This window comes from Mytilus trossulus, chromosome 4, assembly GCF_036588685.1.
Source record: "Mytilus trossulus isolate FHL-02 chromosome 4, PNRI_Mtr1.1.1.hap1, whole genome shotgun sequence".
Lineage (NCBI taxonomy): Eukaryota > Metazoa > Mollusca > Bivalvia > Mytilida > Mytilidae > Mytilus > Mytilus trossulus.
This window is the reverse complement of record NC_086376.1, coordinates 13,870,266-13,894,849: the sequence shown is the minus strand read 5'-3', so window position 1 is coordinate 13,894,849 and position 24,584 is coordinate 13,870,266. Positions and strand designations below refer to the sequence as shown.

Genomic DNA, 24,584 nt, shown 5'->3' with positions numbered 1-24,584 from the left:
AAGAAGAACATAACGAAAGAACAGAAACACTTAAGTGTAACAAAAAACAAACGACAATGCTACACACACAGAACGAACTATCAGATAATAACTGCTATTTTCCACACTTAGTAGAGGACATTTTAGGAAAAGATAAAGCAAATGTCCTATTTTGTAGTTTAGTTAGATTTTGTTTTTAATTCCTAAAGCACAGAACAAACTTTTATAATATTGAGAAAAGGCTGACACGGGTAATGGACATGGCACGAAGAAAGCATAAAATCACACAATGCGACACATAAAACATACCGTACTTTGACCTAAAATGTTTGTTTTTTTGGGGGCAAATTGTGACTTGGATGGAGGGATATCTCGTTGGGACTCATACCATATCATTAACAATCAGCAACAAAATTTTGTAAGTAAACAATTCTTCCGAGAAAGGCATATAAAACAACATATTCTAGGGTTGGAATAGGCGAATAACATATGTGACGGGAGGTTTTACTTATATACATGGATACTAACCTCTCGTATGTTCGAGGTGAAACAAACCATTTTTGACAAAACTAGATACAGTAAAAAAATCCGATCTTATTAGAGATCAACCAAAAGGGAATGTCAGGGCGAAACAAATGCGGGGACGAGAGAAATGCAACAATGTACTGGAAACTCACAATTAAAATGTTTTGCAAACTTCTGCTGAGTCCTAAAAAGAATTATTAACCTTTTAAGGTTAATAATCCACGAGCAACGGAATCGTAGAATTTCCATCCTCTGTAATTTACAGACAAAAACCTGTTGATATTATAAAATGAACTTGTATTTTTTGTAATTATAATATATTATATTCGGGAACATTGCCAGGCTTATTAGTTTCCTTTTTTATTTATAACATACTTTCTAAACATCAATCGTCGTAAATTGTGATATATACTGCAGTTATTAGCAGGATGGGCACAAATAATATGTAGGGAGAAAAAACTTCATGGGAAAAATTTGTTCCTGTTTGTTTCTTATACTCGTGTTCGCTATACATACCGGTATAATGATTTCCTCACAGAAGTCAGCAAATAACCAAATGTACAAAAGCCACTCGTAGATTCCTATATCTAAAACACTGTCTATTACATCAAGATCTGTGAGTAAAAATGCGCTAAACACAACGATGACAGCTAGGACAAATATCTGTAAATGTGAAACAAAAATGAATGTTATTCTGGAAAGCCTTGAAAACGAAAACATTGAATTGCAAACCAAAACTTAACGACAAAAAATATGATTCCAGCATCCTAATTGTGAACTTTCTATTTCTATGTTACAACATTCGAGCATCGCCTGAATACGCAATATATATATGTAATAATTGAAACGAAGGGCTTGTATTTTCTATCACGATTTCTTTGATAAAGAGATGCTGCTCACAAGGAAGTAATTAAACAAAGTGTTGCAAAGGATGAGGTTGAAATCACCTCTTCTCAAATTTCACGAGTTGGTTGACTGGTAAGAAATGTCTGTTTTCAACGATGATATCGGCTTTGTTCCTTATGTTGTAACTACAATCCCGTCTCCTTTTCCAGAATTTTACCTACTGAATAAGACTTATTACCGGGTGTGTACTAACATGATCAACATGACGGGTGTCAAATGTTGATCAGGATCTGCTTACCCTTCTGAAGCCCCTACGATCATCCACACTACTTTATCGGACTCGTGTTGCTTATCTTTCAAATTAGTTTTCTGTGTTGATTTTTGGGTACTGCAACGCATTATTTTTCTGTTTTCTTTTTCAGACATGGCATTGTCAGTTTAGTTTCGACGACTAAATAAATTTGAAAGTCAAACTTTCGGCTAGTAGCCTGTTGGATATACAACTTCGAACAGCAAAATCCTAACTGGCTAAATAACATATATTTCAAAACAGATACAATGTAGTTTTGTTAGCATGTAATTTAAATAATTTATATGAAGACAATTGTATGACATACATATACAAATTAAATAAACTCATCATAGATACCAGGACTAAAGGAGTAGGTTCAGTAAGACCCTTTTTTGGCCCCAAAATATAGCAGTTTTACAAAATTGTGAAAATGTAATCATGAAGCAATTTATTAAAAAGTAGAATGATTCTGCTACATAAATATGGGCTGTTTTTGACAAAACAATGCACTTATATCGGGTACTAGCATCATAAAGTCATGCTAAATTAATGAAATCTTCACAAAATAAGCATTTTAGTTAAATTTTCGACGGATTCTGTCTAAAATGAAAGTGGCCGCATTCGTGTTATTCACAATATTGAAATGCAAGTTGTATTTGACGATAATACATAATATATATAAAGGTTGAGAATGAACACGGATGCGGCCACTTTCACTTTTGACAAAAACCATCTAAAAAGTGACGATTTTTGGCAAATGTGTTAGATTTTTCATATTTCAGCTTGAATCGGAGCGTTTTCCATGACTTAATCAGATAAAATCTTTCACAAAAACTAATTAAATCAATTGAAATAGACACTTAAGTGTTTTAAAAGAGTCCAAAATATTTCGTCAGATGAACTTTAAAATTGAGGCCAAAATCGACCCTTACCGGACCTACTCCTTTAGTATAATCATGCAAATTAAGCAATTGATAGCTTACGTAGTGTACTGCGAAAACCATCAATGGTGATAGCCATGCCTGTGCAACCCATTCACGTTCGGAACATCGACACAAGTTCTGTAAAATGCAAATTCAAAAAGATGGTATTCACGACAAATGCAGTCAATAAAACATCAAACAAAAAATACATTGATTTCGATTATCAATGAATCAAATGATCACTTAATAACTATCGTAATATAGATTTTTACCAACGGTCCTACATTCTGTCGATATTTGGCATTACACATGGTCATGGTTTTCGCAGATGACTGATGATATTTAAAGACTCAATTCATTGGATGTGTACCGATCGATTTTTTGTTTCGGATACATGATTTGTGAATGATTTGCAATTGCTTTATATTTGTCTTACCATTAAATAACTCTACGTTTCAGTATTCGTAGACCCGTATTGTTTGTCTCGTTGCCATACATGTACACGCAAATATCATTAGGTTTATTATTGGTAGATTAAACCCATTTATTTATTTGACTAATATTTAAAAAAAATTAATTAGTCTACTTTATTGCGCACAGGCACTTAGTCCTGGGAATATATACATATATAGAGACCTTGTAATGATATGTATATAAAAGTACTGAATGTACGTGTTAAGTGGACAAACATACACGATGATGCAGATTATAATTATACTAAAAAGAGCAACACAAGAGCCTATTAATCAGCAGTTGTCGTTAATTCTGTCATGGATCCCTTTTTTTACATTGTATTGTTATAAATAAGGCCGATAGTTTTTCGCATGAATTGTATTACATTCTTAAATGTATGTAAAAATTATAAACCAATGGAAAAATACAAAATTAAAATGCATTTTTAAAATTATTGTTGAAAAAAATATTTAAAGTCTATGTACCTGAAACCAATCTGTCCATTTAGCGGCCGCACCAGACACCGGAAGTTTGTGACTGTTTGGACTATCTACAACATGAAACCCTCATGAACTGAATCAACGAACATTTCGCTAAAACAATAAACGCTTCAAACTTTTCCACGTTGTACCCTGAGCATGTCTTAATTTGAAATCGTATTTGTAATTGAGTAGTTGTGGGTCACTTTATCTTGATTAAAGAATAAGAACTAATGACGGCAAGTTATCACGTTCTGTATCTACACAACTCTTTCTGAGTATGTATTCTTTATTACAAAAAAGTTATTTTCGCTATCTCTTACGTATTCTATTTCCATTAATTTTTAGACAAATATATAGTATTAATTTCCTTTAACTATATATGATCATGATTTTCTTCTTTTAATCCGGGTATCTATGAGTTTTTTCTTAAGTTTTTACTGCGAGACAAATTTTAAATTAACCAATAAAAGTTAAACTTTAACGTCATTAAGTAATTATTCTTGTAATACGTCATTAAGTTATTATACTTGTAATTTAGCATATTTGGAAACCGTTTTTTTCGAGATTTGAGACTTGAAAGACCTGTGCTGAAAATTGAGCTAGAAATGTATTTGTTTTTATACGCACATGTTTTATTGGTTACAAAAGCATGTACTGATAATTACAATCTGTGATATAACACGGCCTAAAGTGAAATAGGGGTCACTGTAATCAATCATTCATTGAATCATATAGCGTCCATGAGGTAAGAAAGTAAAAACTTCATTATAATTTTTTATTGTCTTTGAACTTCTATCAGAGAGCTGTATACAATACAAGAAATAAAGAAGACTAATTAATAAATTCTTAATGAATAGGAAAATGCCTGTGCGAAGTCAGGAATATGACAGTTGTATCATTCGATCGATGTGTTTGATTTTTATTATGCCAATTGATAAGGGACTTTCCGTTTTCAATTTTCCTCGGAGTTTGGTACTTTATCATTTTTAGTTTATTTTTATGTTACCAAAGGAGAAAATGCCAATTGAAATGTTCAATAAACTCAAATCAGATATTTTCAAGTATGCATAGTTGATGCTTTTATTTCTCTTATTCTTGTTTCAATGTTTTTAGCAAACAGACTTTGTCTTCTCGTGAAAATTAAAGTTGTTTTCGAGTTTCCAATTTTTCAGTTTTTTTATATTTGTTTTATTTTGTCAATTTTCATGGATTTTCCTCTATCGAAATCAATCCAGGAGTTCATTACATTTGTTTTACATTTTTCTTATCTAAACTATAGGATTATTGATGTTTTGTACTTATAATATTTAGCTACCTGAGGACGTAAAAGTAGAATCCTGTGGTTCAAAATTATACCAAATCCTGTTCAGACGACGCTGTATACAGGGATGTCCAATGACATCCATCATTTTATTTTCAAATGCCAAAACCATTGGCGAAACTTTCATTCCCAAAATTTCATCTTCAATCTCCATCAAATCCATCGTCTCAGTTTCCATTTCTTCATACAATGTATTTTGCATTTCGATTACTCTGCTCTCGAATAACCTACAAAACCACAGTAAAATTAATGTCCTTAAACCAGCAATTCAATACTTACTGTATTTATTATGATTTATTTCATTATGAGATACTTGATACAGTAGAAACAGTTATTTCTGCCTCATATTCTGACTTATATCTGGACATTATGAAGGTCGAATGAAAATAATAGTTTACGACAAAAATGACGATTAGAGCTTTTAAATTGAGTTTTTGTTCACAAATATTTCATTCTATGTAGCCACATTCTCTGGGCGTATATATTTCCCTGTTGCTACCACATTCCATCATGATTTCTTTGGTAGAGTGTTGCTACTCACAAGGAAGCTAACAAACCAAGGTTTCTAAATGGTGAAAATGCAGTCATCCTTTCGTACATTTTACGGTACCGATCACCCACATTTTTGATTTAAGTTTGTGTTGCTCAGTCTAGTTTTTGTTTGAGATTTTTTTACTCTTTTCTGTCTGTTTTTCTGCATCGTTTTATCAATGGTGTTGTCAGTTAATGATCCACTCATAATTTTGAATGTACCTTTGGTATCAATCGCCATCGTTTCCACTTCGATTCTGGTTGATAACGGTTCCTTACAACCATTAATGTTGGAATCAATAGAGTACAAGATATCATGTGATGTAGTTTTTAACAAACATATGACACATCGTAACTGTTTGTGCTCTGTTATCTAATATCCATGATAGCAAGAAGGTACATGCCTTGTTAAAATTGTTTTCTTAGGAAGAGAAACAATGTCTTTTGTTGGACTTTAAGCAATTTAATATTGATAATTATGTTAGCAGATAATAGAAAAGCTTACTTTGAATGTGCCATTAATTCGCCGTAAAGTTTCTTGTCTTTTGTAGATTCGACATTGCCGGCCATAGATTTCAAGATACTACTTGCCATAATAGCAGTCACTAAAAAAGACAATAGTCAGTGCTGATTAAGTAAATTGAATATCCTTTTGATTTTGCATCTTTATTAACAAACCAAGCTTGACAACATTTTTTTATCACCTTTTAGCATTAGCATAAAATTACGAAAGATGATTTACAGAAGACATGATTTGGGTTTTCTTTGCATTCCTCAACAGAGTACACTATTTTTTAAAAACATAATTCATACTGTTCAGTGAAGATATTTTAAGAGGTTGTATTAAACCATATATTGGACTCTAAAAAATAATTAGACTCAGATAGACATGGCAAACCGCATAAATTAGTCATCAAAAACACGTAACACTTAAAAAACAGTTGATCCATAACAATAACTATAAGTAATGCAAAACTAATCTAAGACTAGGTAAACTACTTTCTCTAATTGAATCCCCGAAATCATTCCATTTATTTCGACATAAAAGACACATCCGTCTTCTAACTTTAAAAGTATATAGCAGAATTAATTAAGGCCAAATAAGTGCCACGATTGGTCTGTGTGTTTTATTTTTTAATGTTTTTCTGCTTTATGTTGATTTGATGAGCTTAGCCCTTTTCAAAGGATTTATAGGTTATTCTTATGTTTTACTTTAACACCACTGCCATAGGTATGGGGGATTTGTCGCCAACATACAAGACATTTAAGTTTAACCCGCCACACTCTGTATGTGACTGTTCCAGGTCAGGACCCTTTCATTCCATGGCTGTCGATTGTTGCTGTATATAAAATTTGTTTTTCGTTCATTGTGTTGTTCATTAATAAAGCCGTCAATTGCTTTATTTGAATGGTTTCATTTTTGTCATTTCTAGGCTTTAAAATACCTTAATATGCGGTTTGGGTTTCGCTCATTTCCAAGTATTGTTCGGTGAACTAAAGTTGATAACGTATATGTAATTTGATTTCTTGTGAAGAGTTGTCACAATGCCATTATATCATATCTTATTATGTTCATACGCAACAACCATAATCTTAGAACCTTCCACGAACAAAAAAGATATAAAGAGATTTAAAAAGCTGGGTGGCATAAAAAAATACCTTCTTCTGAGAATTTATCGTCACTAATAATGTTCAATGAAGCAAAAATACAATTAATGTACTTACACAACTGATTATTACACTTGGACCAGAAGACGGTAGCTAGTTCAACTTTATTTTTGAGAAGAGCCCATGCTAGAAGGTTGTAGTATACTGGAAACAATATATGTATTTAGCTTGTTTTGTCAAAATTAATGATTATACATTTTATAAAAAAACAGAACTTTGACCAATATGCATTGATATTTTTCTACTAGTTATTAGACAATTTATTAAAACTAGATTACATAAACTGCGAATATCTATATAAAAGACATTTGAAAAACAAAACCTGTACCCTATTGCTAATAATTAAACAAATATAATTAGTTTATAACTTGTACATTGAACATGTATTTCGTTACATAAGTGAGTGCTGTTAGATAGAAAAATAACAAGAAATGAAAAGCAGCTTTTTAAGCCTTTGCGTTGTCGGTTTATTTCTAATTTATAAGTTTAAATGTTCCTGTGGTATCTTTCTCCTCTCCTTTTGTAAATGATAATGTTTTGTCCATAATTTTGAAAAATATGGATGAAACGTGAAAGATAGTACTCTTTATCCTGGTATAAGCCAAGTATGGTACAGTTAGCAGTACACGTATAGCTTGTACTTGAACAAATAATAACTCCCGTTGACCAACTTCCATGATGCTCAAGCAGTAATGGGCATCTAGTTTTTTGGTAAAATTTCTTTGGGGGTCCTCTTTGCATCACATGGACAATTCATTGTATCATTAATAATACACGGAATGTGACGAAATTCATAGGTTTGTTGTAAGTATGATTGGAAGTCTTACCTAGATGGAGAACTGGATCTTTCGGTGTGCAATTTGTTAAACTTGGACGAAATGAATATTAAATCGATATATTTACAATCAGAAAATGATTCGATAAACATGACCGTCTAGGATTTAGGCAAGCAATCGCAATATTTTAATCTAAAACGGCCATTTGAGACTCAAAATCCTTGTATGATTATTTCATATTCATACTGTGGTCGATAGGTTTTCCGGTAGTTCAATTTGACATTTGTTTTTCAATAGACAATAACAATCACTATCCCAGTAGTCAACACTTCGGTGTTGACATTAATATCAATAATACGGTCATTTTTATAAATTTCCTGTTTACAAAACTTTGAATCTTTCGAAAAAATAAGGATTTTCCTATCCCAGGCATAGATTACCTTAGCGGTATTTGGCACAACTTTTTGAATTTTGGATCCTCAATGCTCTCCAACTTTGTACTTGTTTGTTTTTGTTTTAAATATGAGCGTCTCTGATGAGTATTATGTAGACGAAACGCGCTTCTGGCGTAATAAATTACAATCCTGGTATCTTTGATAACTATCAAAACCAAGGAGTAAACAAAGACTCACAAAAACCAAAGGATATTGAACCAATTTCTTTTTTGTCTGCTAGATAATTTGTTTATACACCATAAATTCCTATATAACGGAGTTTAATCCTATAATAAACTAATATGCTGTGTTCGAGGATAATGTCGTTATCAAAAACAGAATTGTTATCAATAATATGTATTTCTAAATGTAAATGCAAAGTTACAGTGATGAATACCACTGCTGTTCTCGCTTTTTGTAGATACATATGTTTTAACTAGTTGTGTAATTCATGATCAACGACAACAGAAAAAATCCCATACCCATTCAACTCTTGCCAATGGTCATGAATTTTTGTCAATGCATTGCATTCACAAAAAGACGTTTGTCAAACACAAGACATTAATTACTAATTATCGCTATTTTGTGCATTTTTCCTTTGATCTTTTTGTGTGATAATTTTCATATCATGCTTCTCGCTTGAGATGGAAAAAATATCACTAGAAAATAAGGAGGCCTCGTGGCGTTGCTAACGAAATTGACATTGACATCTCGTTGAGATAATCAACGATAATCTATAACAACCACAGTTGTTTGCGGGTTTTATATTGTGATTTACCGTTTTCTTTACCGTCTTCATTTGTATCTGCTGCATCAATATCGATTTGATCTGCAATGAAATATATTAAATCAAATATAATTATACTTTCAATTTAACTTGTTCTAGGAGCAACTTAAAAAACGTTCGATCTGAGAAGCTGTACATGTACCTAACGTGTAAATAAAGGACAAATTTCAAACAAATTAGCGTATTGAATTGCCTCCAGAATGGTTCAATGCAACTTGTTGGATATATGATTAAGAAAAAAATACTTCCGAACCTATTCATATCATTAGCTAAAGGTGAATACAACTGTACGAATTTGATTTTTTAAACGTATTATAAATATAACGGATTTGAAAGGATATGATTACTTTTTTTATTGTGACGAAACCAACAAATGTACTTTTAATAATATTTTGTTAAAACTTTGACAATAATTGTTCACGGTTCACACGTTCACAGATTTACCGATTGATCTTTTTGGCGGTTTTTTTTTAATTGTAAAATTACACAAACATGATTTTGAAACTGTTATATATTTTATATATTTTTTAAGTTTGTTGTGCTTGTTTTTGTTTCTTTTTGGAATTTTTTCACCCTAAACTGAAGGAAAAATCGTAAGAAGATTTTGGTACTCAGTGGGATAGTTGACTAGACGAAATGACTCCAAATGTTAAGACTGACAAAACCTCATGCATTGCATTCTCGTATGTTTACAACTCAAATGCTGAGTAGTTACATAAGTGTGATTAAAAAGCAATGTTTGTTTGTTTAAACATCACCCCACGCGTTTCATGCTTTTTCTTAACAATAGTAGTTGTTTAATGATTTGTTTTCTTTCAGAATAAACTAATAACCATCAATACTTGAAGTAAATGCATGCAAATGGAGGATTTTTATAACTTGCAATATGGTTAACATTTATATTATTTCACACTGCATTATACTTACAACTTCATAGTTTGAATTTATTACCTTTATCTGGCAATGTTATCACTGCTTGATAGTAGGTATATTAAAATGAAAACATACTATTAATATCTGCTTATAAAAGAAAGCCTTGGACCAAAAGTACATATATGTCTGGTCACACTAATAATGTCTCATGTTAATTAAATGCAAATGGATCTTAACAATGTTCAAACATTGGTACTTGATTGAGAATACAAAAAAAAAGTAACATATAAAAACTGACGAAATCGCAAGAAATCCACGGGGAGCAAGACGGGCATTGAATATAAAAAAAAGCTTCTCTAGCTATGCATGACTCAGATATCAGATACATGGTTAGTCATGTTAAAATAAATATTATACCTTTATGATGACAGATTTTGATGATTTGACAAGCTAAAGGCATTTGTACTTGTACTATAAATATCATATTCTTGTAAAAACTTACTAAAATTAAGCAACTCCTGGCATAGAAATCTTGCACGTATGCATACATCAACTTTTTGTTCCAGGCCAACTGCGTATGTTTGTTTTGTATGTCTAATACAATGTGTACTATGGTTGTCCCTGGAAGCTTTTTTGTTACACTTTTTACAGTCCGTCAGACATGTGCACCAGATAGAATTACATAAAAATTTGTCACATCGCTGAAAAAAGTACAGAATATTTTTAACATAACCGATTGCATGTAATTGCTACATTGATATTTGTTAAACTTCAGAAATGCAAATCTTACGAGAACTGTATTTTATTTTAAAATTTGAATTCAAGGATTGCAGGGACCAAGGAAAGAAAGTTCATGGTTCTCAACCAAAAACAAATGTTGGTACAAACAAAATCTACTGCAACTTAGTAATGCTTATTTCACAAGCCTATTCTATATTCTACTCTACTTATGGGATAAAAAGGCATGTGCGATTGAATTAAGTCTGATGAACTAGAAGTAAACATATGATTTTTGAAAATGAAATAATGACATGTCTCAGGTATTTTTTATTACATTGCTGTTTTTTGTGGGCGAGGAGGTACTTTTAAATTCTAAAAAGTATGTACCGATGGGCATCTTTTTAATATCTACAGCATGAATAAATGTCGAATTCTTTACTTGTATACACATTTATTTGGTTAATTATGTAAACAAAGTATTTTAATTATGTGAAATGTGTCCATGCTTAAAAAATAAGACCCCATTTACGAGGCATAAATTGTATTGACATAAAGAGCGCCTAACATATCCTGCTTTTTGTTAATGATAGCATGCTTATTAGTCAAGATGTATCCAGTATGGGCAGGTAAATTCTTTCTTTTCCTCCTAAGTTATAATTCCTTAAGGAACAATTCTTATTACGATTCATGACTTGTTTTTTGGTAAATGTCTAGAAGTAATATATTGGTTTCTAAATGGTTTGTCAATTTGGATTGTTGTTATTTCTATGTAATGCGATTTTATAAACATAAACAGTATTTTTTGCGGTCTTTGTATATAGGGACAACAACATATTTGTCATGGTGGAAAACGTTATGATTATGAAAACAATAATTATAGAATGATTTCATAGACAGATTTAAAATCCCTATTATATTTAAACCTAACTTTATTTTTTAGTTTGGTTCATGGTATTTCGGTCCATTGGTGAACAAATTTTACACAACAGTATTATTGACAATGAGAAACATATTAAAATTAACAAACTAAACTCGGTACTTACATGGTGAATAGCGTGCATTGACCGACAATCTTTTGCCTTGCAATCTTCACACTTCAACGTCTTGTGAAGTAAAATGATAAGACATAAAATTGGTCTTCAAACTTCATAAGGTTAACATTAAAACATAACAAGTCATATTGGTGTTTACTACAACATTGTTTTACTAATTCGACACTGCATTAACAAATATACAAAATGTTGTATTGAATGCCTGGAGAAAACAGTAAAAACGTTAAATGAAATGTAAATGTGTCATTCAACATGCCAGTTACGGTTGCGTAAACGATACTTTTCATCTAAAAAAAGGAAACAGTAGTATGCCGCTGATCAAAAGTCATAAATCGATTGAGAGAAAGCAAATCCGGGTTACGAAGTAAAACCAAGGAAAATAAATCAAAGACAAAAACAACGGTAGAACAGAAACAATAAGTGTAACATTCATAAAAGACAAACACCAACATTCATATACATATATTTTATATATTCATATTACTATTTAATAACAAATGCCATATATCTGGCTTGGTATAGGACATGTTACGAAATAATGGTGGAGTGAACCAGGTTTTACGGCTAGTAAAACCATCCGCTTATGACAATGCTCAAAATACAAAACGACAAAATACCGTCAAAATGACAGCATAAGTTACACAGTACAAATAAATGCAAGAACTTTCAGGACAAAGAAATGCAAATTGGGTATATTTACAACGTACAAGTGCATTTCGACATGTAAACCACAAAATAACAACGAACATCCTAAAACGTATATAGAAGATGTCTTACTCAAGTCTCAATACAGGAGGTGCTTGCCTTTGTTACTCTTGTGTGTGTTTTGTTTAGTTTGATTTTATTTATAAGTTTCGAAGTTTAGTGTGACGTCAATTTCGACTAAACAAATACACCTTTTATCCGTAGGGGCCACATGAAGTCAACTTCCGGTTTCAGATTTTGCCACTGTGTTGAAGACTCAAAGTGGCCATGGGCTGTTTTCTGCTCGTTAGTTTTACATATCCATTCTCCATTCTAAACATAAATGAATTATATATATACCTCATCATACAGACCCTCAAAGTGTTCCTTGTTGAATACAACTCCATGTTGCAGCATGGCTGACACATAATCAACACGATTTGCGATGATTGCCTCCAACAAGAGTATTTGGGTATTCTTTAAAAAAAAAAAAAAGATAAATTATGAAACATATATATATATATTTTACAACGGTTGCAGTAAATAACATTGATTTCCCATTTAAATAAAACTCGATAATTTCAAATGTGAAATAATTGTGGTTGTTTCACTATATGACGTCATACAACAAAAGGCGTTATCAAGACGTCGATAAGGTTGGATCAACACAAATTTTCAATGCGTATAAAAAAGATATAGTACCTTATATTTTCTACATTTATTTCATAAAGTCATTAACTAATGTAATAAAAAGAATAACTAATTAAAGAATTCAAATATCGAAAAATATTCAATTTGTGACCGAAAAATACCGATAATTAACTCAACCGCTAAGCGCATTCGTGAAATAATGTGTTGTTAGGCCACTCGTTGCATATTTTTCTCTAGTTCAATTCTTCGATTATTTATTCCATAATTATTTCCAATGTGTATTGTCCTTCAAAACATGATTGATTGATTAATTGATTGTAGTTTCATAATGAAATGACTGATTTAACATTTGAATCCTAATGAAATTAAAGTTGCCCTTCAAACAAATTTGAAAGAAGTAGAAGTTATATAGAAGGATAATTTGGTTTTGCATGTCTTTCGGTTTCTATATATGTGGCGAATATTCCGTAAACAACTTGATGTTATCCATATCTCATTGCTGGTGTTCTATGAATACATTTCTTACAAAGTACCTTAGTTTTATATTTTTCTCTGTTTGGGTCTTGACTGTACTGATAAGCAATATAAAAATACAATGACAAAGATCCAGGTTCAAGGGAAAACTGCAAAATTTCCATCAGCTCGTTAGATTTTTTACCTGAAATACATAATTGGATGATTGCAATTTCTTTTATCGGAATGGAACAATTAACAATTTTAAGAACATTATTGATGCTTGCAGTGTTTGTCTTTATCAACTCTCAATTTATTACTTCTAGTAATACAATGATTTCTGCTACAGTCTATAGCCTTTAACAAAGTACGATGTGTTTATATCTGTTCATACTTGTATCTTTAATAGTAGGTTTTTCTTAATTTTAAAAGACCCTCTAACAAGGTCATGACGAAGGATTTTTCAGATAGCTTTATTGTAACTTTGTTGCAGTATCTTATCAAAGTAGATTTGGTTACACATATTAAATGTCAGCTGTCGGCAATGTTGTAGTAAAATGTGTGAGCAAAATTCATTTATTGCATTGATAGCGAACTGGCTCAGAGCTCGTGAAGTAATAGATTTTGTCACACCAAACGGTTAATTTCAGTATACCGTCTTGTCGATTGGTACGAAACGTGCTTCAGTTACACATTAGAGAATTAACCATAATGTTATTAAAGACGGTTGGTATGCTTATATGGATAATCTTATTGCATGTAATGAATGCTGAGAAGAGCATTACATACATTCACATGATATGCAGATTGAAAGTGGTTTAATCAATCATGCAATGCTCTTTGATTACATGGGTAGGCATTAAATTTGTCATTATTTTCAAACTGAGCGTAAACAAGGTGTAAAATATTGACAAATTCAAGGCCTAGTTGACAAATACATTGCCTTACCATGAAATCATAAGCATAGAGCATGACAAGTAGGAATTGTTTTGATTCTAATAGGTAATTCAAAACTGTAATCCTCTGAAGCGGAACTATACACCACGATAAAAAGTCATTCAATTTATTTGTTGCAATTTAAACGTCATTCATAATTTATTTCAGACAAGACATATTTTGCAGCCCATGTTGTATTCGAATAAGAACATGACTTTCTTTCCAAAGAAAAAGAAGAACGTTAAATTCGAATGTTTGACACAATTTTCTAACAACCTAAGCCTTCAGCAAAGTTAGACATATCAAAACATGTTTACCTGCTGTCGTTTTGTCAGCAATTGTAGATGTTTCATCAGTAGTGCCTATTGCTGCTTTTGGTGTTCCATTGTTGTCCATATTTGCATCGGTTTCTGGCAATGCCCCAAATGTGTCATTCTTTAATGTTATTTCAGTTGTAGGTTCGGGAGTTCTTGATATCAAATCGTCATGGTATAAAGAAGTTTTGACATCAGTAGTAGTGCTGTCCTCAGATAGCGTATAATCAACTTTTGATAATTGGACTTCGTCGTCCTCTGTCATTTGTGGTCCATTTAAAAAGGGTTCAACTAATACTAAAACAAAATAAACACCAAACAAGGTTATAAAACAAGAGGGACATATTCTCTTAACTAAGCAATGAAGTGTTTCTTTTAAAAATAAAAAATAAAATAGAAAAGAAATGCAATTCATATGATCCATATAACAACTACTATCTTAAACAGTTAATAAAAGACAGTAAATAGTTCTTAAACCAGAGTCAATATTTCTCTACTGGTACATGAAATCAGTCGAAAGATAAAAGAAATTACTGACGAGTTCATTTTAAGCTGTAATACTAATTAAAATAACCAATGTTTTTTGTTTTCATCTTTCTTTTAAAGTGTTTGGTAATTATAATTGTAAAACTATCATACCCCGTAAATATTGTAACATTGATGGAGTATATACATTTTCTTGTGTCGCTCTATTATTTGACGACATTTTTTTTAACCATTTACCATAATCATTAATGAAATTTTATGTTATTTTTCAATATTTTTTAGATAACACATTCAACATTTTCAACGTGGCGATTACGGTTATGGTTGATAGGTTCCGATCTTCAACATAAGTATAACGTTCTGTTTTGGTTTGAGTCAGATATTTACCTTGATTAGTATGAAGATCCTTCAACACTTCTGACATTATCGGTACTAACTTGAGAGATGTCTCATTTGCATCTACAAAAATGTTAGCAATAAGTAGGTTAGAGTAATCGGAAATATGGACCTTCAATATAGGTCAAACACTTTACAAGATTTATCTGATGTGATTCGGTCTCATTTTGTTAATGGAATACGCTTCCAATTCGTAATAATTATTGTTATTGATTCTGAAAATGATAACTTGTACGCAACATATATATAACTTTCATTAATTTGTACGAGTTTTGGATGCAGTTAATAACACCTATTCTTATGTTGTACTGTTATATCACTGTACCAGATTAGAGAGGGTTGGGATCCCGCTATCATGTTTCACCCCGCCACATTATTTATGTATGTGCCTGTCCCAGGCCAGGAGCCTGTAATTCAGTGGTTGACGTTTGTTTATGTGTTACATATTTGTTTTCGTTCATTTGTTTCATATAAATAAGACCGTTAGTTTTCTCGTTTGAATTGTTTTACATTGTCGTATCAGGGCCTTTTATAGCTGACTATGCGATATGGGCTTTCAGAAAACGAAAACTGTAACAAACATAAACTTTTAGCCACCGCTTTACAAACAGAGCCAAATACAATGAAAGTCCCAACTATGTATTGGCTTCCGAAGCTACACAAAACCCCTTATAAATATAGATTTATTTCGTCTCCAAGCCATTGTTCAACTACTAAATTGTCTATTCTTCTTACCAGCACACTTGGTACAATCAAAAACCTTATAATAAATTGTTCAAATAAGGCCTTCGAAAATAGTGGAATAAATTACTTTTGGAGTGTCAAGAACTCGTTGGAAGTACTTGATAAATTGCATGCTTATATTGGTGATTTTGAATCTGTTCAAAGTTTTGATTTTTCTACCGTGTATACCACATTGCCTCACATTCTCATTAAGAAAAAATTCACACACCTAATTAAATGGGCATTCAAAAAATCAGAATGTGAATATATATATGTTCAAACTCTTTTAGGACATTTTTTAGTAGCAATAAACAAAAAAACTATGTTAATTGGACATGCTTTGATACTATATATGCCCTTGAATTTTTACTAGATAACATTTTTGTTCGCTTTGGGGATTCCGTATATCGTCAAATTTATAAAACTTTTAGATATTTGGATGATATTTTGGCTCTCAATAATGACGACTTCAGTATGTATATTAATGAAATTTATCCTGCTGAACTTACTTTAAATAAATCTAATACTAACAATGACCACTGCCCTTTCCTCGATCTTGATATCTATATCACTAACGGAAAGCTGAATACTAAAATTTATGATAAAAGGGATGATTTTTCATTTCCTATCGTTAATTATCCGTTTTTAGATGGTGACGTTCCCTTGTCACCTTCTTACGGTGTTTATACATCTCAACTTGTACGATTCGCTCGTGTATGTAACAATGTCTTAGATTTTAACGAGAGAAATTTATGTATTACTGAAAAATTATTACACCAGGGTTTTCGATATCACAAACTAGTCAAAACATTTACTAAATTTTATCATCGGTATAAAGACATCATTCGTAAATATAGCTCAACATGCAGACTTCTTATACGTTCAGGTATTTCACATCCACTTTTTTATGGAAATATTCTTTATAAAGCACAAAGGTGTCAATATTCACCTCAGAAACTTACAAAACCTTTGAATAGACTTATTAAGAAGGGATATAATTACGATACTGTTGTCAAGTCATTAAAGATTGCATATTTTGGCGTTAATATTGAGTCCCTGATAAGGTCTTTGCGTCGGAACTAAACACATTTATTCTAAAAACAGTTGTTGGCATGACACGGGTTATGTTCTTCTCATATATGTTATGATGGTATGATACTAAACCCCTAACGGGAAGGATTTTGCCTGATGTTCATATGATGAAATCATAATCTTTCAGTCAGTTTAATTGAAGTCTGGAGCTGGCATGTCAGTTAACTGCTAGTAGTCTGTTGTTATTTATGTATTATTGTCATTTTGTTTATTTTCTTTGGTTACATTTTCTGACATCAGACTCGTACTTCTCTTGAACTGAATTTTATTGTGCGTATTGTTATGCGTTTACTTTTCTACATTGGTTAGAGGTATAGGGAGAGGGTTGAGATCTCATAAACATTTTTAACCCCGCCGCATTTTTACGCCTGTCCCAAGTCAGGAGCCTCTGGTCTTTGTTAGTCTTGTATTATTTTAATTTTAGTTTCTTGTGTACAATTTGGAAATTAGTATGGCGTTCATTATCACTGAACTAGTATATATTTGTTTAGGGGCCAGCTGAAGGACGCCTCCGGGTGCGGGAATTTCTCGCTACATTGAAGACCTGTTGGTCACCTTCTGCTGTTGTTTTTTTTATTTGGTCGGGTTGTTGTCTCTTTGACACATTCCCCATTTCCATTTTCAATTTTATTTACTCATTGTTGAAATGCGTGCGGTGACCTTTAGTTGGTAATGTCGGTGTCGTTTTGGTCTCTAGTGGACAGTTGTCTCATTGGCAATCATACCACATCATCTTTTTATATAGAAGATGAAATGCATTTTAAAAAATATGTATAGTAGACACTGGTTTGATAACGCTTCAAAATTAGCCATCTCTTTGTTTAAGGATTAAACAAAGATTAAACAAATATGTATGTATGTTTACTGTCTACTATGCTGTTCCTAATTGTTTTTGTTGTCAATAGTTTTAGGAAAGCTCAATTTGTGATAATTAATATACCACGTAGCATATTCCAATTCTACATTACATTTTTTTTTATCAAATGAAGAAAATGAATTGCCAACATACGATTGTCAGCATGTCCTTTAACTGTTTTTAGATGCCTGCTCGGTTTTCATACTGTCAAACAACATATAATCAATTTCCTATATTACTTGTGAAAACATTCAATTTGACTATAAACGATTTTTTTAGCTTATCAATGATAAATAACAAGGTTTACTACAGTTTATATATTTATAGTAACCAGGTCGTGTTTCGTGAAATAAATTCTATTTTCATCTATTTTCTATGTATTCATTGTGAATATGTAATATAAGATACGTAATTACCGTCTTTATCATCTTTTATATGTTTTAAAGACCATCCTTTAATGATTGCATCTACTATTGTATCTTCTAAGTTATTTCCATCTGATCTGTCTATATCGTAAACAGTTATCTTGAAGAAAATAGAAATCACCTCATAGAATACAAGTCTCATTAAGAAATGTACGCAAACTGTGAAAATATCAAATAAACTTTTTTGTTTTGTTTTTAATTTTGGCCTGCAGCATCATTATCACATTTTTTTTCAAAGCAATATAGGACAAGATTATCAGCAATAGTGATTTACAGTAGAGTCGAATCATCTTCCTCATGAGGGTTAAAAGTTGTAGTCCTCGATGTATATCTTTACATAAAAAATACCTCTTTGTCCGGATTTTCTATGATAATTGGATGTGTAAGATTTACAAATGTGTAGTTATGCTTAAATATTTATTGGTTTTTGCCAAAATGTGTACTGTATAACCATGAAGCTTTTGAGCTCTAAAGAATTATACTTGATCATCAAAATTTATATTGACTGTTTATAAATCAATTAAAAAATGGCATTTGATGTTTATTTAAATTATCATTATTTTTTAAACTCACAAGATGTTTGTGTTCTTGTATCTTTTTCATCCTTTGCTCAAGGTTGTTCAATGAACTCTTCGTAAATATTGTTCCAAATAATGTTGGAGCTTGGTTTTTCAAAAGTCCTGTTTTCTCACTCAATAGCTCTCTGAATGCACAAAAGTAGGAACATCAAATAATGAAATAATCACTTGCAAAAATACCCATACTCAGTTTCATGTTAAAATTATATTTCACTAAAAGCAAGATTGCTGTTTGCAGCTATATTAATCACATTGTAAAACTTGTAAAAACATGGCACTTTGCAGGCTACGCGTTTGCCTCATAAAAGTTTTGCTGGTTCTGTTTATACACCATAAGGTAATTGGCCTTTTTGATATAGGATAATTATTTGTACATAGTTCATCATAAGAATAAGACTACGACTATTATGCTGGCATGAATATACGGATTTTTTTGTGTTATAAAAATTTGCTGTTACAAACATTAGAAATAATCATAAATTAAGGAATGTATCTCCCTCATGCAAAGCTCTGATTTCTTTCACGGATTTGGCTATACTTTTTGGACCTTTCGGATTATAGCTCTTCATCTTTTATATAAGCTTTGGATTTCAAATATTTTGGCCACGAGCATCACTGAAGAGACATGTATTGTCGAAATGCGCATCTGGTGCAAGAAAATTGGTATCGTTAATTTTATTACTACCACTTGGTCGATGCCTCTGCTGGTGGACTATTAGTACCCTAGGGTATCACCAGCCCAGTAGCCAGTACTTCGGTACTGGCATGAATATGCTGATTTTTTTGTGTTATTAAAATTTGCTGTTACAAATATTAGAAATTATTATAAATTAAGGAATGTATCTCCCTCATGCAAAGCTCTGATTTCTTTCACGGATTTGGCTATACTTTTTGGACCTTTTGGATTATAGCTCTTCATCTTTTATATAAGCTTTGGATTTCAAATATTTTGGCCACGAGCATCACTGAAGAGACATGTATTTTAGAAATGCGCATCTGGTGCAAGAATAATTGTACCGTTAATTTTATTACTACCACTGGGGCAATGCCTCTGCTGGTGGACTATAAGTCCCGAAGGTATCACAAGCCCAGTAGCCAGTACTTCCGTACTGGCATGAATATGCTGATTTTTTTGTGTTATTGAAATTTGCTGTTACAAATATTAGAAATCATTATAAATAAAGAAATGTATCTCCCTCATGCAAAGCTCTGATTTCTTTCGCAGATTTGGCTATGCTTTTTGGACCTTTTGGATTATAGTTCTTCATCTTTTATATAAGCTTTGGATTTAAAATATTTTGGCAAAGAGCATCACTGAAGAGACATATATTGTCGAAATGCGCATCTGGTGCAAGAAAATTGGTTCCGTTAATTTTATTACTACCACTAGGTCGATGCCTCTGCTGGTGGACTATAAGTCCCCTAGGGTATCACCAGCCCAGTAGACAGGTCTTCGATACTGGCATGAATATACGGTTTTTTATGTGTTATTGAAATTTGCTGTTACAAATATTAGAAATTATTATAAATTAAGGAATGTATCTCCCTCATGCAAAGCTCTATATCTTTCACGGATTTGGCTATACGTTTTAGACCTTTTGAATTATAGCTCTTCATCTTTTATATAAACTTTGGATTTCAAATATTTTTGCCGCGAGCATCTCTGAAGAGACATGTATTGTCGAAATGTGCATCTGGTGCAAGAACATTTGTACCATTATTGTTATTACTACCGCTGGGTCGTTGCCTCTGCTGGTGGACTATTAGTCCCCTATTGTATCACCAGCCCAGTAGCCAGTACTTCGGTACTGGCATGAATATACGGATTTTTTTGTGTTATTGAAATTTGCTGTTACAAATATTAGAAATTATTATAAATTAAGGAATGTATCTCCCTCATGCAAAGCTCTTAATTCTTTTACGGATTTGGCTATACTTTTTGGACCTTTTGGATTAAAGCTCTTCATCTTTTATATAAGCTTTGGATTTCAAATATTTTGGCCACGAGCATCACTGAAGAGGCATGTATTGTCAAACTGCGCATTTGGTGCAAGAAAATTGGAACCGTTAATTTTATTACTACCACTGGGGCGATGCCTCTGCTGGTGGACTATTAGTCCCCGAGGGTATCACAAGCCCAGTAGCCAGTACTTCGGTACTGGCATGAATATACGGATGTTTTTATGTTATTAAAATTTGCTGTTACAAATATTATAAATTATTATAAATTAAGGAATGTATCTCCCTCATGCAAAGCTCTGAAATCTTTTAGGGATTTGGCTATACTGTTTGGACCTTTTGGAATATAGCTCTTCATCTTTTATATAAGCTTTGGATTTCAAATATTTTGGCCACGAGCATCACTGAAGAGACATGTATTGTCGAAATGCACATCTGGTGCAAGACAATTGGTACCGTTAATGTTATTACTACCACTGGGTCGATGCCTTTGCTGGTAGACTATAAGTCCCGAGGGTATCACCAGCCAAGTAGCCAGTACTTCGGTACTGGCATGAATATGCGGATTTTTTTGTGTTATTAAAATTTGCTGTTACAAATATTAGAAATTATTATAAATTAAGAAATGTATCTCCCTCATGCAAAGCTCTGATTTCTTTCACAGATTTGGCTATGCTTTTTGACCTTTTGAATTATAGCTCTTCATCTTTTATATAAGCTTTGGAATTCACATAGTTTGGCCACGAGCATCATTGAAGAGACATGTATTGTCGAAATGATCATCTGGTGCAAGAAAATTGGTATCGTTAATTTTATTACTACCACTTGGTCGATGCCTCTGCTGGTGGACTATTAGTCCCCTAGGGTATCATTAGCCCAGTAGCCAGTACTTCGGAACTTGCATGAATATACGGATTTTTTTGTGTTATTAAAATTTGCTGTTACAAATATTAGAAATTATTATAAATTAAGGAATGTATCTCCCTCATGCAAAGCTCTATATCTTTCACGGATTTGGCTATATTTTTTAGACCTTTTGAATTATAGCTCTTCATCTTTTATATAAGCTTTGGATCTCAAATATTTTTGCCGCGAGCATCACTGAAGAGACATGTATTGTCGAAATGCGCATCTGGTGCAAGAAAATTTGTACCATTAATGTTATTACTACCGCTGGGTCGTTGCCTCTGCTGATGGACTATTAGTCCCCAATGGTATCACCAGCCCAGTAGCCAGTACTTCGGTACTGGCATGAATATACGGATTTTTTTGTGTTATTAAAATTTGCTGTTACAAATATTAGAAATTATTATAAATTAAGGAATGTATCTCCCTCATGTAAAGCTCCTAATTCTTTCACGGATTTGGCTACACTTTTTGGACCATTTGGATTAAAGCTCTTCATCTTTTATATAAGCTTTAGATTTCAAATATTTTGGCCACGAGCATCACTGAAGAGGCATGTATTGTCGAACTGCGCAGTTGGTGCAAGAAAATTGGAACCGTTAATTGTATTACTACCACTGGGACGATGCCTCTGCTGGTGGACTATAAGTCCTCGAGGGTATCACAAGCCTATTAGCCAGTACTTCGGTATTGGCATGAATATACGGATGTTTTTGTGTTATTAAAATTTGCTGTTACAAATATTAGAAATTATTATAAATTAAGGAATGTATCTCCCTCATGCAAAGCTCTATATCTTTTACGGATTTGGCTATACTTTTTAGACCTTTTGAATTATAGCTCTTCATCTTTTATATAAATTTTGGATTTCAAATATTTTTGCCGCGAGCATCACTGAAGAGACATGTATTGTCGAAATGCGCATCTGGTGCAAGAAAATTTGTACCATTAATGTTATTACTACCGCTGGGTCGTTGCCTCTGCTGGTGGACTATTAGTCCCCTATGGTATCACCAGCCCAGTAGCCAGTACTTCGGTACTGGCATGAATATACGGATTTTTTTGTGTTATTAAAATTTGCTGTTACAAATATTAGAAATTATTATAAATTAAGGAATGTATCTCCCTCATGCAAAGCTCTTAATTCTTTCACGGATTTGGCTATACTTTTTGGACCTTTTAGATTAAAGCTCTTCATCTTTTATATAAGCTTTGGATTTCAAATATTTTGGCCACGAGCATCACTGAAGAGGCATGTATTGTCAAACTGCGCATTTGGTGCAAGAAAATTGGAACCGTTAATTTTATTACTACCACTGGGGCGATGCCTCTGCTGGTGGACTATTAGTCCCCGAGGGTATCACAAGCCCAGTAGCCAGTACTTCGGTACTGGCATGAATATACGGATGTTTTTATGTTATTAAAATTTGCTGTTACAAATATTAGAAATTATTATAAATTAAGGAATGTATCTCCCTCATGCAAAGCTCTGAAATCTTTTAGGGATTTGGCTATACTGTTTGGACCTTTTGGATTATAGCTCTTCATCTTTTATATAAGCTTTGGATTTCAAATATTTTGGCCACGAGCATCACTGAAGAGACATGTATTGTCGAAATGCACATCTGGTGCAAGACAATTGGTACCGTTAATGTTATTACTACCACTGGGTCGATGCCTTTGCTGGTAGACTATAAGTCCCGAGGGTATCACCAGCCAAGTAGCCAGTACTTCGGTACTGGCATGAATATGCGGATTTTTTTGTGTTATTAAAATTTGCTGTTACAAATATTAGAAATTATTATAAATTAAGAAATGTATCTCCCTCATGCAAAGCTCTGATTTCTTTCACAGATTTGGCTATGCTTTTTGACCTTTTGAATTATAGCTCTTCATCTTTTATATAAGCTTTGGAATTCACATAGTTTGGCCACGAGCATCACTGAAGAGACATGTATTGTCGAAATGATCATCTGGTGCAAGAAAATTGGTATCGTTAATTTTATTACTACCACTTGGTCGATGCCTCTGCTGGTGGACTATTAGTCCCCTAGGGTATCATTAGCCCAGTAGCCAGTACTTCGGAACTTGCATGAATATACGGATTTTTTTGTGTTATTAAAATTTGCTGTTACAAATATTAGAAATTATTATAAATTAAGGAATGTATCTCCCTCATGCAAAGCTCTATATCTTTCACGGATTTGGCTATACTTTTTAGACCTTTTGAATTATAGCTCTTCATCTTTTATATAAGCTTTGGATCTCAAATATTTTTGCCGCGAGCATCACTGAAGAGACATGTGTTGTCGAAATGCGCATCTGGTGCAAGAAAATTTGTACCATTTATGTTATTACTACCGCTGGGTCGTTGCCTCTGCTGGTGGACTATTAGTCCCCAATGGTATCACCAGCCCAGTAGCCAGTACTTCGGTACTGGCATGAATATACGGATTTTTTTGT

General features: G+C 32.5%; 1 protein-coding gene across 1 annotated transcript in view; it reads right to left on the bottom strand.

The window, feature by feature from the left end:
- The window catches only part of LOC134716432 (uncharacterized), a 46,371-nt gene that overhangs the window by 12,066 nt on the left and 9,721 nt on the right, over positions 1 to 24,584 (bottom strand). Inside the window, exons 6-20 of the mRNA XM_063579428.1 lie at positions 19,252 to 19,381; positions 18,670 to 18,778; positions 15,574 to 15,645; positions 14,704 to 14,997; positions 13,531 to 13,655; positions 12,707 to 12,823; positions 11,654 to 11,713; positions 10,393 to 10,591; positions 9,009 to 9,059; positions 7,078 to 7,164; positions 5,858 to 5,957; positions 4,816 to 5,048; positions 3,504 to 3,568; positions 2,626 to 2,703; positions 1,021 to 1,167 (exon numbers count right to left, since the gene is read on the bottom strand). Coding sequence (XP_063435498.1) covers positions 1,021 to 1,167; positions 2,626 to 2,703; positions 3,504 to 3,568; positions 4,816 to 5,048; positions 5,858 to 5,957; positions 7,078 to 7,164; positions 9,009 to 9,059; positions 10,393 to 10,591; positions 11,654 to 11,713; positions 12,707 to 12,823; positions 13,531 to 13,655; positions 14,704 to 14,997; positions 15,574 to 15,645; positions 18,670 to 18,778; positions 19,252 to 19,381 — 1,867 coding nt within the window. The remainder of the gene's footprint in view (positions 1 to 1,020; positions 1,168 to 2,625; positions 2,704 to 3,503; positions 3,569 to 4,815; positions 5,049 to 5,857; positions 5,958 to 7,077; positions 7,165 to 9,008; positions 9,060 to 10,392; positions 10,592 to 11,653; positions 11,714 to 12,706; positions 12,824 to 13,530; positions 13,656 to 14,703; positions 14,998 to 15,573; positions 15,646 to 18,669; positions 18,779 to 19,251; positions 19,382 to 24,584) is intronic.